At 42.5% G+C, this 17,818-nt stretch overlaps 1 protein-coding gene across 11 annotated transcripts in view; it reads right to left on the bottom strand.

Annotated features, from left to right (window-relative positions):
* LOC132819922 (utrophin-like) overlaps positions 1 to 17,818 on the bottom strand; it is a 751,240-nt gene that overhangs the window by 380,544 nt on the left and 352,878 nt on the right. For all 11 annotated transcript variants that reach the window (XM_060831897.1, XM_060831902.1, XM_060831903.1 and 8 more), the window contains 5 exons: positions 13,687 to 13,863; positions 12,084 to 12,221; positions 11,736 to 11,888; positions 9,188 to 9,364; positions 8,437 to 8,625 (listed from right to left, as the gene is read on the bottom strand). In XM_060831897.1, coding sequence (XP_060687880.1) covers positions 8,437 to 8,625; positions 9,188 to 9,364; positions 11,736 to 11,888; positions 12,084 to 12,221; positions 13,687 to 13,863 — 834 coding nt within the window. The remainder of the gene's footprint in view (positions 1 to 8,436; positions 8,626 to 9,187; positions 9,365 to 11,735; positions 11,889 to 12,083; positions 12,222 to 13,686; positions 13,864 to 17,818) is intronic.

Genomic DNA, 17,818 nt, shown 5'->3' with positions numbered 1-17,818 from the left:
AGTTCTACTGTAAAAGAGGGTAGTCGTCATGGTACTACTGTAAAATAGGACAGTTGTCCTGGTTCTAGTGTAAAAGAGGGTAGTCACCATGGGTCTACTGTAAAAGAGGACAGTTGTCATGGATCAACTGTAAAAGAGGACAGTCGTCATGGTTCTACTGTAAAAGAGGGTTGTCACTGTGGTTCTACTGTAAAAAAGGACAGATACCATGGTTCTACTGTAAAAGAGGGTAGTTGCCTTGGTTCTACTGTAAAAGACGACAAATGCCATGGCTCGACTTTAAAAGAGGGCAGTCACCATGGTTCTACTGTAAAAGAGAGTAGTCATCATGGTCCTACTGTAAAAGAGAACAGTCGCCATGGTTCTACTGTAAAAGAGGACAGTTGCAATAGTTCTACTGTAAAAGAGGGGAGTCACCGTGGTTCTACTGTAAAAGAGGACAGATGCCATGGTCCTACTGTAAAAGAGGACAGATGCCATGGTTCTACTGTAAAAGAGGACAGCTGCAATAGCTCTACTGTAAAAGAGGGTAGTCACCATGGTTCTACTTTCAAAGGAGGTCGTCACCATGGTTCTACTGTAAAAGAGGACAGTCGCCACAGTTCTACTGTAAAAGACGACAATCGCCACAGCTCTACTGTAAAAGAGGAGAGTCACCATGGTTCGACTGTAAAAGAGGACTGTCGCCATGATTCTATTGTAAAAGAGGGTAGTTATCATGGTCCTACTGTAAAAGAGGACTGTCGCCATGGTTCTACTGTAAAAGAGGACAGTCTCAATAGTTCTACTGTAAAAGAGGGTAGTCGCCATGGTTCTACTGTAAAAGGAGTCAGTCGCCGTGGTTCTACTGTAAAAGAGGGTAGTCACCATGGTTCTACTATAAAAGAGGACGGTCGTCCTGGTTCTACTGTAAAAGAGGGTAGTTGCCATGGTTCTACTGTAAAAGAGGACAGTTGCCATGGTTCTACTGTAAAAGAGGGTAGTCACCATAGTTCTACTGTAAAAGAGGACAGTCGTCATAGTTACACTGCAAAAGAGGACAGTCGCCATTGTCCTACTGTAAAAGAGGGTAGTCGCCATGGTTCTACTGTAAAACAGTCACCATGGTTCTACTGTAAAAGAGGGTAGTCACCATGGTTCTACTATAAAATAGGACATTCGCCATAGTTCTTCTTGAAAAGAGGACAGTTCCCATGGTTCTACTGTAAAAGAGGACAGTCGTCCTGGTTCTACTGTAAAAGAGGGTAGTCACCATCGTTCTACTGTAACAGAGGACAGTCGCCATGGTTCTACAGTAAAAAAGGACAGTCGCCATAGTTCTACTGTAAAAGAGGGTAGTTGCCATGGTTCTACTGAAAAAGATGGTCGTCACCATGGTTCTAATGTAAAAGAGGGAGGTCGCCATGGGTCTACAGTAAAAGAGGAAAGTCGCCATGGTTCTACTGTAAAAGAGGGTAGTCGCCATAGTTCTCTTGTAAACGAGGGTAGTCACCATGGTTCTACTGTAAAAGAGGACGGTCACCATGGTTCTACTGTAAAAGAGGGTAGTCGCCATAGTTCTATTGTAAACGAGGGCAGTCGCCATGGTTCTACTGTAAAAGAGGGTAGTTGCCACGGTTCTACTGGAAAAGAAAACAGTCGCCATGCTTCTACTGTAAAAGAGGGTAGTCGCCATGGTTCCACAGTAAAAGAAGGTAGTCGCCATAGTTCTACTGTAAAAGAGGGTTGTCGCCATGGTTCTACAGTAAAAGAGGGTAGTTGCCATGGTTCTGCTGTAAAAGAGGACTGTTGCCATGGTTCTACTTTAAAAGAGAGTAGTTGCCATGGTTCCACTGTAAAAGAAAACAGTCGCCATGGTTCTACTGTAAAAGAGGGTAGTTGCCATGGTTCTGCTGTAAAAGAGGACAGTCGCAATAGTTCTACTAAAAGAGAGTAGTCCCCATGGTTCTATTGTAAAAGAGGACAGTCGTCCTGGTTCTACTGTAAAAGAGGGTAGTCGCCTTGGTTCTACTGTAAAAGAGGACAGTCACCAAGATTCTACTTAAAAAGGAGGTAGTCACCGTGGTTCTACTGAAAAAGAGGGTCGTCACCATAGTTCTACTGTAAAAGAGGACAGTCGCCATGGTTCCACTGTAAAAGAGGACAGTCGCCATAGTTCTACTGGAAAAGAGGACAGTCGCCATGGTTCTACCGTAAAAGAGGGTAGTCGCCATGGTTCTACTGTAAAACAGTCGCCATAGTTCTACTGTAAAAGAGGGTAGTCACCATGGTTCTACTATAAAATAGGACAGTCACCATGGTTCTTCTGGAAAAGAGGACAGCCACCATGGTTCTACATTAAAAGAGGACATTCGCCATAGTTCTACTATAAAAGAGGACAGTCGTCCTGGTTCTACTGTAAAAGAGGGTAGTCACCATCGTTCTACTGTAACAGAGGACAGTCGCCATGGTTCTACAGTAAAAAAGGACAGTCGCCATAGTTCTACTGTAAAAGAGGGTAGTTGCCATGGTTCTACTGAAAAAGATGGTCGTCACCATGGTTCTAATGTAAAAGAGGGAGGTCGCCATGGGTCTACAGTAAAAGAGGAAAGTCGCCATGGTTCTACTGTAAAAGAGGGTAGTCGCCATAGTTCTATTGTAAACGAGGGTAGTCACCATGGTTCTACTGTAAAAGAGGACGGTCACCATGGTTCTACTGTAAAAGAGGGTAGTTGCCACGGTTCTACTGGAAAAGAAAACAGTCGCCATGCTTCTACTGTAAAAGAAGGTAGTCGCCATGGTTCCACAGTAAAAGAAGGTAGTCGCCATAGTTCTACTGTAAAAGAGGGTTGTCGCCATGGTTCTACAGTAAAAGAGGGTAGTTGCCATGGTTCTGCTGAAAAAGAGGACTGTTGCCATGGTTCTACTTTAAAAGAGGGTAGTTGCCATGGTTCCACTATAAAAGAAAACAGTCGCCATGGTTCTACTGGAAAAGAGGATAGTTGCCATGGTTCTGCTGTAAAAGAGGACAGTCGCAATAGTTCTACTAAAAGAGAGTAGTCCCCATGGTTCTATTGTAAAAGAGGACAGTCGTCCTGGTTCTACTGTAAAAGAGGGTAGTCGCCTTGGTTCTACTGTAAAAGAGGACAGTCACCAAGATTCTACTTAAAAAGGAGGTAGTCACCGTGATTCTACTGAAAAAGAGGGTCGTCACCATAGTTCTACTGTAAAAGAGGACAGTCGCCATGGTTCCACTGTAAAAGAGGACAGTCGCCATAGTTCTACTGGAAAAGAGGACAGTCGCCATGGTTCTACCGTAAAAGAGGGTCGTCACCATTGTTCTACTGTAAAAGAGGGTAGTAGCCTTGGTTCTACTGTAAAAGAGGACAGTCGCCATAGTTCTACTGGAAAAGAGGACAGTCGCCATGGTTCTACCGTAAAAGAGGGTCGTCACCATTGTTCTACTGTAAAAGAGGGTAGTAGCCTTGGTTCCACTGTAAAAGAGGACAGTCGCCATAGTTCTACTGGAAAAGAGGACAGTCGCCATGGTTCTACCGTAAAAGAGGGTCATCACCATTGTTCTACTGTAAAAGAGGACAGTCGCCATGGTTCCACTGTAAAAGAGGACATTCGCCATAGTTCTTCTGGAAAAGAGGACAATTGCCATGGATCTACTGTAAAAGAGGACTGCCGCCATGGATCTACTTTATAAGAGGGTAGTTGCCATGGTTCTACTGTAAAAGAAAACAGTCGCCATAGTTCTACTGCAAAAGAAAACAGTCGTCATGGTTCTACTGTAAAAGAGGACCGTCGCCATGGTTCTACTGTAAAAGAGGACAGTTGCCAGATTCTACTGTAAAAGAGGACAGTCGCTTTAGGTCTACTGGAAAAGAGGGTTGTCGCCAGGTTCTACTGTAAAAGAGGACAGTCGCTATAGTTCTACTATAAAAGAGGACAGTCACCATGGTTCTACTGTAAAAGAGGACAGTCGTCATGGTTCTACAGTAAAAGAGGACAGTCGCCATGGTTCTACTGGAAAAGAGTACTTTTGCCATGGTTCTACTTTAAAAGAGGGTAGTTGCCATGGTTCCACTATAAAAGAAAACAGTCGCCATGGTTCTACTGGAAAAGAGTACTTTTGCCATGGTTCTACTGGAAAAGAGGACAGTCGCCATAGTTCAACAGTAAAAGAGAGTAGTCACCTTGGTTTACAGTAAAAGAGGACAGTCGCCATGGCTCTACTGTAAAAGAGGGTAGTCACCATGGTTCGACTGTAAAAGAGGACTGTCGCCATGGCTCCACTGTAAAAGAGGGTAGTCGCCATGGTTGGATTGTAAAAGAGGACAGTCGCCATGGTTCTACTGTAAAAGAGGACAGTCGCCATGGTTCTACAGTAAAAGAGGGTAGTCGCCATGGTACTACTGTAAAAGACGGTCGCCGCCATGGTTCTACTGTAAAAGACGACAGTTGCCATGGTTGTATTGTAAAAGAGGACATTCGCCATAGTTCTTCTGGAAAAGAGGGCAGTTGCCATAGCTCCACTGTAAAAGAGGACACTCGCCACGGTTCTACTGCAAAAGAGGACGGCCACCATTGTTCTACTGTAAAAGAGAGCAGTCATCATGGTTCTACAGTAAAATAGGACTGTTCCCATGGTTCTACTTTAAAAGAGGACTCTCGCCATGGTTCTACTGTAAAAGAGAGTAGTCGCCATGGTTCCACTGTAAAAGAGGACAGTCGCCATTGTTCTACTGTAAAAGAGAACAGTCGCAATAGTTCTACTGTAAAAGAGAACAGTCACCATTGTTCTACTGTAAAAGAGGACAGTCGCAATAGTTCTACTAAAAGAGAGTAGTCCCCATGGTTCTATTGTAAAAGAGGACAGCCGTCCTGGTTCTACTGTAAAAGAGGGTAGTCGCCTTGGTTCTACTGTAAAAGAGGACAGTCACCATAGTTCTACTTAAAAAGGAGGTAGTCACCGTGTTTCTACTGAAAAAGAGGGTCTCACCATAGTTCTACTGTAAAAGAGGACAGTCGCCATAGTTCTACTGGAAAAGAGGACAGTCGCCATGGTTCTACTGTAAAAGAGGATAATCGCCATGGTTCTTCTGGAAAAGAGGACAGTTGCCATGGATCTACTGTAAAAGAGGACTGCCGCCATGGATCTACTTTATAAGAGGGTAGTTGCCATGGTTCTACTGTAAAAGAAAACAGTCGCCATGGTTCTACTGTAAAAGAGGACCGTCGCCATGGTTCTACTGTAAAAGAGGACAGTTGCCAGATTCTACTGTAAAAGAGGACAGTCGCTTTAGGTCTACTGGAAAAGAGGGTTGTCGCCAGGTTCTACTGTAAAAGAGGACAGTCGCTATAGTTCTACTGTAAAAGAGGACAGTCGTCATGGTTCTACAGTAAAAGAGGACAGTCGCCATGGTTCTACTGGAAAAGAGTACTTTTGCCATGGTTCTACTGTAAAAGAGGACAGTCGTCATGGTTCTACTGTAAAAGAGGACAGTCGCCATGGTTCTACTGTAAAAGAAGGTAGTTGCCATGGTTCTACTGTAAAAGAGGACAGTCGTCATGGTTCTACTGTAAAAGAGGACAGTTGCCATAGTTCTACTGTAAAAGAGGGTTGTCGCCATGGTTCTACTGTAAAAGGGGACAGTCGTCATGGTTCTACTGTAAAAGCGGACAGTCACCATGGTTGTACTGTAACAGATTGTAGTCACCATGGTTCTACTTTAAAAGAGGGCAGTCGCCATTGTTCTACTGTAAAAGAGAACAGCCGCCATGGTTCTACTGTAAAGGAGGTAGTCGCCACAATTCTACCATAAAAGAGTGAGTCACTATAGTTCTACTGGACTATAGGATGCTCTCTCATTAGAGAGATGACTGGTAGTGATTTAACCTGAGGGTCACTATGCCTCAGGCGAAGGGAGAGTTGACAAGGTTGGGTTTTCATGGTGGTGATCCTCTGACAGTGCAGAAACTGAAACCATACTCTTGGTATTACTCTGCACTGACAACCAGTTATTGAGCTAACTGACACCCATTAAAGATGTGGATAAAAGCAAATTACTGCGGACGTTAGGGTCACTATGCCTCAGGCGAAGGGAGAGTTGACAAGGTTGGGTTTTCATGGTGGTGATAGAACATAGAACATAGAAAGATACAGCGCAGTACAGGCCCTTCGGCCCTCGATGTTGCGCCGACCGAATCCTACCTAACCTACACTAGCCCAATAACTTCCAAATGCCTATCCAATGCCCGCTTAAATGACCATAAAGAAGGAGAGTTCACCACTGCTACTGGCAGGGCATTCCATGAACTCACAACCCACTGTGTAAAGAATCTACCCCTAACATCTGTCCTATACCTACCACCCTTTAATTTAAAGCTGTGTCCCCTAGTAATACCTGACTCCATTAGCGGTAAAAGGTTCTCAGTGTCGACCCTATCTAAACCCCTAATCATCTTATACACCTCTATCAAATCTCCCCTAAACCTTCTCTTCTCCAATGAGAACAGCCCCAAGTGCCTCAGCCTTTCCTCATAAGATTTTCCTACCATTCCAGGCAACATCCTGGTAAACCTCCTCTGCACTCGTTCCAATGCCTCCACATCCTTCCTATAGTATGGCGACCAAAACTGCACACAATACTCCAGATGAGGCCGCACCAGAGTCTTATACAGTTGCAACATGACCTCAGGACTCCGGAACTCAATTCCTCTACCAATAAAGCCCAGTACACCATATGCTTTCCTCACAGCACTATTTACCTGGTTGGCAACTTTCAGAGATCTGTGTACATGGACACCAAGATCCCTCTGCTCATCCACACTACCAAGTAGCCTACCATTAGCCCAGTAATCCATCTTCTTGTTACTCCTCTGACAGTGCAGAAACTGAACCCATACTCTTGGTATTACTCTGCACTGACAACCAGTTATTGAGCTAACTGACACCCATTAAAGATGTGGATAAAAGCAAATTACTGCGGACGTTAGGGTCAGTTCTACTCGAAACATCAGCTCTTTTCTCTCCTTACAGATGCTACCAGACCTGCTGAGATTTTCCAGCATTTTCTCTTTTGGTTTCCCATGAAAGAATGGTCAGATTGTCAAACAAAACTAATCAGTTTATCTCCTAACTGAAGTCTCATTTCTGACTAGGAGTCTATGGAACATTTACCTGCAGTACTGCAGGAAATTCATGGAAATGGGAGATACGTAGAGCAAAATATTTTTCAGCTGTCATTGCATTAAAGCTATCCAGTACGAAACATTCTGAATTTTCTGACTAAGACACCTATCGTCCTCATTAAGCTTGCGTTGTCCTCAAAGGACAACTAACTGGAAGGTCTGATTACAGAGGTCAATGTTTTCATTCAAGGTCACTTATACTCTGACATCAGTCAACAGCCAGGCATTATTATATCTTATTATATTCAATATTCTACTGAAATAAATTACAAATAACAGTGAATAGCTTCATTAAAACAATCTATCATCACACTGCAATTATCGTGCCAAGTCTGTCTTCAAAACTGATAGTGCAATTAATGATTACAGATTTTTAAAAAGCCCAATATAGAAATAACTGAGGTAAAAATCACTTCTATAGCTTTGACTAGGAGCTTCAACTAAAAATTGTGTTTCCTTGGCTGCTTTCAAGAGGACTGGAGTTGACAATCAGTCACATTAAAAGCCACCTCATCTGAGAAAAGACCTTATCCATGAGAAGCAATCCAACCATTATAAGACTGAGTGTGCATATCAAGGTGTCTCAAATTCCTGCCTTCTCCATATTGTGCAATTAAAAGCCTTTCTTCTGAATGCAGTTGACTCCTCAATTTTCATCAACTCAATTTATCCTTCCTTTCATCTCTGCGTGGGTATTATATTCTCACCTATCCTCAGCTGGTCTTTATCTATTCCTTTGTTCAATTCTTCTCTCTCTTTGGACTCTAACTCTGCCTGCTGTTTACTCTTCCCATCTTCCCCACTCTACCTTTAACAAGAAAACCATGCTTTTCGTAGCTACCGTTAGTTCTAAGGAAGGGTCACTGGACCCAAGACTTTAACTCTGATTTCTCTCCACAGATGTTACCAGACCTGCAGAAATTTTCCAGCAATTTGTTTTTCTATTTACATTAGTACTAGCTTGTGTTCATAGCAATTTAATGACTTCAGTATTGCAGAACTGCAACTGCTAGACTACTGCAATAATCTAGCGAATAACCTTGCAGCATTGCTCAGTTATCTGCATAATGCAGTTTTATACCAAAGCAGTTACAGCATTTGCCACACAATATATTTCATAATTCAGAGTAGTGCTAGCCTGCTAAAATAATGGACAGCTGTCTCAATGTGTCAATTTGTTACTTGGTAGTATTAACTTCACCATTTTACTTATTCATAAATCAAGTTTCAAATATTTTTCCAGTATACCCAACGCACCTTTAAGGAATCTTCCTGGCTTGAGAAATCCTCATATTTTCCATTATTTAATTCTGGTGCATTCAATACTAGTTCAACATCAGTCAGAGCAAGTAATGCCTTGTTTATGGCCAGAAGATAATCTGATGGGAAATACTGCGAAGTCGTCCCTGCACTGGTAGTATAATGAGCAGTGATAACTTGCACTTCCTGAAGACAAAGATAGCAGAATGAAGTTGACTTCAACAAAATAATAATCAGAAATGGCTAAATTTTGCATCTCTCAGTCAATGGTGCTATCTGTTTTGCAAACTGACAGTTACCTTAGAAAAGCAGTGAAACACCCTGAAAAGTCTCAGTGCAAATTTTGACAATTTATACATTTTAAAATAAATTATGCACAATTTCAACAGTTTCAGACAATGAACTCAGTTTTCCATTTTGATTTATCCCATGTCTTGTTTGTGCTTTTATCATTTATTTCCCATCAATAATGTGATTATTACCATTAGCATTCTCTTTGCCTTTTGGTGTGGACAACTTCAGCATCTGTTCCATTTACTCCTCCACTCACTTTGGCAACAACATAAAATCCTTCATATTCTATCCCCCTTCAGTTCCAAAAAGGAGACATACTAGTCTCAAAATGTGAACTCTCTCTCTTTCTCTCTCTCTTCCCCCCACAGGCGCTGCAGCACATGCTGAATTTGTGTTTGTAAAATAATCTTATCTGACAATTTTGGGTTCATGTAATATAAGTAAATTAACTTACTGGACGTTTCAAAGGGTGTGTTTGATAATTGGAAAACAGAGTTTCTATCTGACACCAGCGCTTTTCCACACTAATGGGGTCCTGCCCTGAAGAGGCACGATACTGTATTAGATCTTGTGCCTTCTGTTTTAAGACATTGAAGTCTTCCCGTCGTTGTTCAAAGTCTTGGGTCAGTTCCTGAACAAAAAAATCAAATTTTGAGTCAACATCCTTGGATTATCTCATACTCTACTCATGTAACAATATTACTGATCTTAGTCTATTCACAAAATACTCATCAGTCGTATGACATTTTGAGCCCTAATTAATATTGACTGAAAACCACAACACTATTTGTGGAGAGCAAATATCCTGTATTAATTTAAAGAAGTCACAAAGAACAAAGCTACAACACTGGTATCTATACCACAAATGTGGAAAACTGCCCAGGAAAGCCCTGTTCTATCAGTCTACTCTCAGTGAGGAGCAAAATGGTAATGTCATCATCAACCGTGTGTCAATTAGTACCTGATTAAATACAACCTGTTCACTGACGCTCAGTTTGGATTCCACTAGGGCCACTTAGCTCCTGACTTTATTAAAGCCTTGTTTCAAACCTGGATAAAAGAGCTGAACTCCAGAGGTTAAGTGAGAGGGATTGCCCTTGACATCAAGGCCACAGTTGACACAGTGTGGCATGAAGGAGACATAAAATAATCAGGTAGAAATCTCTCCACTGGTTAGAGCTATACCTGGCATAAAGGAAGATGGTGTGGTTATTGGACATCAGTTATTTCAGCTCCAGGACATCTCTGCAGGAGTTCTTAAGATTAGTATTCCAGGCCAAACTACCTTCAATTGCTCTATCAATGACCTCCCCTCCATCATAAGGTCAGAAGTGGAATGTTTATTGATGATCGCACAATGTTCAGCACCACTTCAGAATAAACAGATACTGAGACAGTCCATGTCCAAATGCAGCAAGACCTGGACAACATCCAGGTTGACAAGCAGCAAGTGACATTCATGCCAGACAAATGCCAAGGAATAAACATCTCCAACAAGAGAATCTAATGAGCTACAGGGAGAGACTGAACAGGCTGGGCCTGTTTACCCTGGAGCGTCGGAGGCTGAGGGGTGACCTTATAGAGGTTTACAAAATTATGAGGGGCATGGATAGGGTAAATAGGCAAAGTATTTTTCTTGGGGTTGGGGAGTCCAGAACTAGAGGGCATGGGTTTAGGGTGAGAGGGGAAAGATATAAAAGGGACCTACGGAGCAACGTTTTCACACAGAAGGTGGTACGGGTACGGAATGAGCTGCCAGAGGCAGTGGTGGAGGCTGGTATAATTGCAACATTTAAGAGGCACTTGGATGGGTATATGAATAGGAAGGGTTTGGAGGGATATGGGCCTGGTGCTCGAAGGTGGGACTAGATTGGGTTAGGATACCTGATCGGCATGGACGGGTTGGACCAAAGAGTCTGTCTCCATGACTCTATGACTCCAATTGCCCCTCAACATTCAGTGGCATTATCATCACTGAATCTTTGATAATCAGCCCTCTGGAGGTTACACTGACCTATAAATGAACTGCACCAGCCATATAAAACTGTGGCTACAAGAGCAGGTCAGTGGTCAGGAATCCTATAGCGACTAACTTTTTCCTCTCTCACTTTGAACTTGTGACTCCTAGAATTCAATTACTAGGGGTCACGAGTTCAAAATGAGAGGGGAAAATTTTAGGGGAGATGTACGTGGAAAGTTCTTTACACAGAGGGCAGTGGATGCCTGGAACGTATTGTCAGCAGAGATGGTAGAGGCAGGCATGATAGCATCATTTAAGATGTACTTAGACAGATACACGAATGGGCAGGGAATAGAAGAATATCGACCCTTAGAAAATAGGCAACAGGTTTAGTTAGAGGATCTGGATCGGCGCAGGCTTAGAGGGCCAATGGGCCTGTTCCTTTGCCGTGATTTTCTTTGTTCTTTAACTCATCTCCTGACTCCCCACATCAAGTCCACAATTTGCAACATACACATCAGGAGCATGATGAAATTTTCCCCACTTGCCTAGTGAGTGCAGCTCCAACAATACTCAACTAACTTGACTGCACCCTAGTGGTAACAGCTCACTTGATTCGCACACATCCAGAAACATTCATTTCCCTCCACCAATGGTGCTCAATAGCATCGACAAGATGCACTGCAGAAATTCATCAAAGTTCCTTAGATAGCCAATCCACGACCACTACCATCTAGAAAGACAATGGCAAATAATACATCAGTACACTGCCTGCAAGATTCCCTCTACACTGTCACCACCATGACTTGGAAATAAAGTGCCGTTCCTTCTGCATCGCTGGGCCAAAATCCTGGGACACTTTCTCTAATGGCATTGCAGATGCCACAAACTGGACTGCAGCAATTCTAGAAAGTAGCTCACCATTACCTTCTCAAGGGCAACTAGGGATGGACAATAAATGCTGGGCATGCCAGCAATGCTCACATCTGTTAGTGAATTAAAATTAACAAAAGACATACATTAAAAGGAGCTTAATTTTTACCTGTAATCTCTCCTGGTCTTCTGAGCTAGAAGCGGTGAACAGTTGCTGCTCAATGTCATCAAGCCACTGTAGGAATTCGTTTTCCTCTCTCTTATACTGCAACCATCTAGGAGACTGCCCTCCTACTTTCTCCTTCTGCATTAACTTTGTTGCCTGAATACCACAGCAAACAAATAGTCTTCAACTCTATTTGGAGGTCATCCCGAGTAGATGAAGATAAACCTCTTTTAAACAATCAAATTACGTACAAGCAACTTTGGAATTGCATACAAAGATCAATCACTAACCACAGACAGCAATGTGATTAACACCAGAGATACAAATTATTCTGAACACTCCAACATGTACCTTAACAGAGGCATGTTTTGTCTGTAATAGAATTAGTTTTTTGCGGATTTGTTTCTGTTTCCTATCATTATCAGTCAGTTGTAGCAGTCGCTCTCCTTCTTGTAGCATTTCCTCCACATCCGCTTCTTCTTCATCCACCTGAGAAAGTATATTTTTAAATAGACAGGCCGAGCACCAACATACATGTTGCTATACACACAAGGTAGTAGACATGCATTTGCGCACACATCCACTCAAGCCCACACGGGCATGTTTACATGTGCTCACATGAATACAGATATATTAAAACTCCCACATTCACATATACAATCTGGAATCAGAAGAGTGTTTCTGTGCTTAGATTCACATGTAAATAGAACAATGACCAAACACAAAATCTATAGCATCCATCTACCAAGCCCGCTGTCAAGGAAAGGCCGCCAGCATTCTCAAAGATCCATCCCACCCTGGCAATGTTTTTCTACAACCTCTACCATCGGGGAGAAGGTACAGAAGCCTGAAAACATGCATTAGCCGGTTTCATAACAGTTTCTACCCTACTGTTGTTAAAATACTGAATGGACTCACAAACTCTTAACATTTGCCTGTACTGGTGTTTTTGGTTTTTTTCCGCTGTTTACCTATTATTTACTTACCTATGCTACTTAACTATGTGATATGCCTGCATTGCTCACAACACAAAGCTTTTCATTGCAGATAAAAACAAGGACTGCAGATGCTGGAAACCAGAGTCTAGATTAGAGTGGTGCTGGAAAAGCACAGCAGGTCAGGCAGCGTCCGAGGAGCAGGAAAATCGATGTTTCGGGCAAAAGCCCATCATCAGGAATAGAGGCAGGGTGCCTGCAGAGTGGAGAGATAAATGAGAGGGGGGTGGAGGTGGGGAGAAAGTAGCATAGAGTACAATAGGTAAATGGGGGTGGGGATGGAGGTGATAGGTCAGAGAGGAGGGTGGGGCAAGGTAGCAAAGAGTACAATGGGTGAATGGGGGTGGGGGTGAAGGTGATAGGCCAGAGAGGAGGGTGGAGTGGATAGGTGGAAAGGAAGATAGGCAGGTGGGACAGGTCATGGGGAAGGTGCTGAGCTGGAAGGTTGGAACTGGGGCGAGGTAGGGGAAGAGGAAATGAGGAAACTGGTGAAGTCCACATTGATGCCCTGGGGTTGAAGCTTTTCACTGTGCCTCGGTACACGTGACAATAAATTCAATTCAATTCAAATCGCACTTACATCATATCTTAAATGCAGATAAAGTTCTAAGGGGCTTCAACGCAGGAAGAAAAAACAACCTGAGGCTTTGAAGGACAGTCGAGAGAATTAAACAAAGGCAATACTTAGTTTAATTGTGGCAACTTGGTTGAGATCCATTAGTTCAGTAACAAGCTGAAGTACACCAGAGACAGCCTGATGTCAAAATCTTACAGCAAGCAGAGCTTTCCCAAAGGAACACACAATTCATGCAGATCGATTCTAAGCACATAACAGTATTTTCATAGATTTATGCATCAAGTATATCTGTGTCATAATGTATTTCGAACATGATTAGATACTTTGCATAATCTCCAATGATATAAAAATATAAAAAATTCAACAATTCACTATATTTTACCTTTTCATCATCATCTTGGATCTCCTCACTACATTGTAACCTTCTGTCCAGGTCTTCTAGCTTGTTTTGAAGCTCAGCTTCAAAGCGATCTAGATTGATGGATGAAACCTGGTTGGTATTCATACCTGGTCTTGACCCATTTTCATGACGTGCAGGGTCTTTACTTGCTGCCTCCATCTAGAGTCACGTATATAAAGTAGTTATTCACATTCAATCTATACTGAAATTTTGCATTATAAATATTGTTTGATGTATTCAAAGTACATGGGCTATAAATTTTCTCATTGACAAAACTATAATTACCATTATTACAGCTCTTGAACATTTACATTTAAGCAAGAGAAAAGAAATATTAGATAAAGTTGTAACAGATGTGAAAGTAGCAAGTCAGTTGGTAAGATAGTGAGACTTGCAGATGAACAGGTCCTAACATATAGCACATTACAAGTTCCACAGACACCTGCATGAATGAAGTGATGAAAGGGAATAAAAATTAATGTCAAAAAGGTGGAAGTTATGAAGACTGGAAGTAGTATTGTCAGGAAAGAATAATGTTCAACATCTGAAAAAGTTATTACAATTTAAGTATCTGAGAAATATCTTGTTAGAAGACAGTATCTGCCACAAAGAAACTAAAGCAAGAAAAGCAATGGCAAGAGTGCATTCTCCAAATTACTAAGCATTGAAATGATTAGAGGTGGCAAGAAAACGACGATCAAGTCTGTGATTTGGAGGGTTTCATGTACAGGGCTGAAACATAGTGTGTGACAAACAGATATCCAAAGGTAAGAAAGCTGCAAAATGTACTTCTGCAAAGGTCAGAATGAGGGCCCACCCACTCCCCCAAATCCCTCAATTCTCTCAGGCATTAAAATCCATTTGTACAAATACTATCAACAACGTAAAATGCTAATTTCCAATGCACAATGGGTTTAAGTTCAACCTGGAAAGCAATTGCTTGGATTGATGAACAAAGAAAAAAGAAAATTTACAGGCCTGGAAACAGGTCCTTCGGCGCTCCAAACCTGAGCCGATCCAAATCTACTGTCTAAACCTGTCACCCAATTCCTAAACATCTGTATCCCTCTGCTCCCCACCTACTCACGCATCTGTCCAGGCGCACATTAAATGAATCTATCATGCCTGCCTCTACTACCTCTACTGACAACGCGTTCCAGGCACCAACTATCTTCTGTATATATTCCCCTTAAACTTTTCACCTCTCACCTTGAATGCGTGACCTCTTGTTATTGAATCCCTCACCCTGGTAAAAAGCTTATCTCTATCTACCCTGTCTACACCTTTTCATGATTTTGTAGACCTCAATCGGGTCCCCCCTCAATCTCCTTTTTCTAATGAAAACAAACCTAATCTACTCAACCTCTCTTCACAGCTAGCACCTTCAATACCAGGCACATCCTTGTAAACCTTCTCTGCACCCTTTCCAAAGTGTCCACATCCTTTTGGTAATGTGGCGACCAGAACTGTGCACAGTATTCTACATGCAGCCAAACCAAACTCTTGTACAACTTTAACATGACCTGCCAGCTCTTATACCCAGTTCCCCATCTGATGAAGGCAAGCATACTATATGCCTTCTTGACCACTCTATCCACCTTTGCAGCCACCTTCAGGGTACAATGGACCTGAACTCCCAGATCGCTCTGCTCAGCAACTTTTCCCAAGGCTCTTCCATTTACAGTGTAGTTCACTCTACAATTAGACTTCCCAAAATGCATCACCTCACATCTGCCTGAATTGAACTCCATCTGCCACTTCTCCACCCTACTCTCCAGTCTATCTATATCCTCCTGTATTCTTCGACAGTCTCCTATGCTTTCTGCTACTCCACCAATCTTCGTATCATCTGCAAACTTACTGATCAGACCAAAAATGCCCTGTTCCACTTCATTTATGTATATTACAAACAACAGAGGCTCCGGCACTGATCCCTGTGGTACACCACTGGTCACCTTACTCCATTTTGAGAAACTTCCTTCAACTTTTCTGTCTCCTGTTGCTCAACCAGTTCTTTATCCATCTAGCTAGAACACCTTGCACAGCACGTGACTTCACTTTCTCCATTAATTTACCATGGGGAACCTTATCAAACGCCTTACTAAAGTCCATGTATATGACATCAACAGCCCTTCCTTCATCTATCAACTTGGTCACTTCCTCAAAGAACTCTATTAAGTTGGTAAGGCACAATTTCCCCTGCACAAAACCATGTTGTCTATCACTGATTAGCCCATTCTTTTCCAAATATAAATAGATCCTATCCCTTAGTACTTTTTCTGGCAACTTTCCCACCACTGACATCGGGCTCACTGGTCTTTAGCTACCTGGAATTTCGCTACTACCCTTCTTGCACAGAGGGACAACATTAGCAACCCTCCAGTCATCCGGCACCTCACTTGTGTTTAAGGATGCTACAAAGACATGTCAGGGCCCAGCTATTTCCTCTCTTGCCTCCCTCAGCAACCTGGGATAGATCCCATCTGGTCCTGGGGATTTGTCTATCTGAATATCCATTAGCCTACCCAACACATCTTCCCTCTTTATGTCAACGTGATCCAGAGTAAACAAACTTCTATCTCTTATCTCAACATTCATCACCTCCCATTCATCAGTGAACACTGATGCAAAGTAATCATTCAGAATCTCACCCATTTTCTCAGGTTCGACACACAATCTTCCTTCATTATCCTTGAGTGGACCAACCCTTTGTCTAGTTACCCTCTTGTTTCTTATATATGAATAAAATGCCTTGGGATTCTCCTTAATTCTGCTCGCAAAAGTTATTTCATGACCCCTTTTAGCCTGCTTGATTCCTCGATTAAGATTGGTCCTACTCTCCCAATATTCCTTCAAGGCTCGGTCTGCTTCTTAGCTGCCTGGACCATATGCACGCTTCCCTTTTCCTCTTGGCTAGTCACACGATTTCTCCTGTCATCCACGTTTCACAAATCTTGCCTTCCTATTCCTTGTTTTCAAAGGGACATGCCTATCCTGCACGATCTTCAAACTATCTTTGAAAGCCTCCCACATATCAAAGATGGACTTTCAAATAGCTGTATCCAATCCACATTCCCCAGCTCCTGCCTAATTTTGATATAATTGGCCTTGGCCCAGTTTAGTACTCTTCCCTTAGGACCACTCTCATCTTTGTCTACGGGTATTCTAAAACTTACAGAATTGTGGTCACTATTCCCAAAGAAATCTCCCGCTGCAACTTCTATTAACCTGGCCTGGTTCATTCTCCACTATCAGGTCCAATATGGCCCCTTCCCTGTCGGACTATTCACATACTACTCTAGAAAACTTTCTCGGATGCTCCTTACAAATTCTGCCCCATCCAGACCTCTGACACTATGTGTATCGCAGTCAATGTTGGGAAAATTAAAATCTCCCATCACCACCAACCTGTTGCCTCTACATCTTTCCATAATCTATCTATTTGTTCTTCTACCTCAAGCCTGTAATACAGCCCCACCAATGTAACTGCACCCTTCTTATTTCTCAGCTCCACCCATAACACCTCACTGCTCAAGCTCTCCATAATGTCCTCCTTTAGCACAGCCTTGATATCATTCCCAACCAGCAATGCAACTTCTCCCCCCTCTTTTACTTCTCTCCCTATCCTGTCTGAAGCAGCTATATCCTGGAACATTTAATTGCCAATCATGCTCTTCCTTCAACCAAATCTCTGTGATCGCATTAACTTCATACTCCCAGGCACTGATCGAAGCCCTAAGTTCATCTGTCTTACCCACTATACTCCTTGTATTAAAGTACATGCACTTCAGGCTGCCAGTTCTGTTACATTCATCTGCTTTCTGCCGATGCTTCCCCTTGGTAATGCTAACTTTATGATCCTTACAGTCTCCAGTTTCCACCTCATTGTCTAGTAGTCTTCTCTTCTGGTTCCCAGCCCCTGCCACATTAGTTTAAAACCTTCCCAACAGCAGTTGCAAAAACTCCCCCAAGGACATTAGTTCCAGTCTGATTCAAGTATAGACCACCCAATTTGTAATAGTCCCACCTTCTCCAAAACCAGTCCCAATGTCCCACAAATCTGAACCCTGCCCTCCTACTCTTGATGCATCCCAGCTATTCAAGAAAACCTAAA

Source organism: Hemiscyllium ocellatum, chromosome 10 (assembly GCF_020745735.1).
Source record: "Hemiscyllium ocellatum isolate sHemOce1 chromosome 10, sHemOce1.pat.X.cur, whole genome shotgun sequence".
Taxonomy (NCBI): domain Eukaryota; kingdom Metazoa; phylum Chordata; class Chondrichthyes; order Orectolobiformes; family Hemiscylliidae; genus Hemiscyllium; species Hemiscyllium ocellatum.
This window is presented reverse-complemented; position numbering and strand designations above follow the sequence as displayed.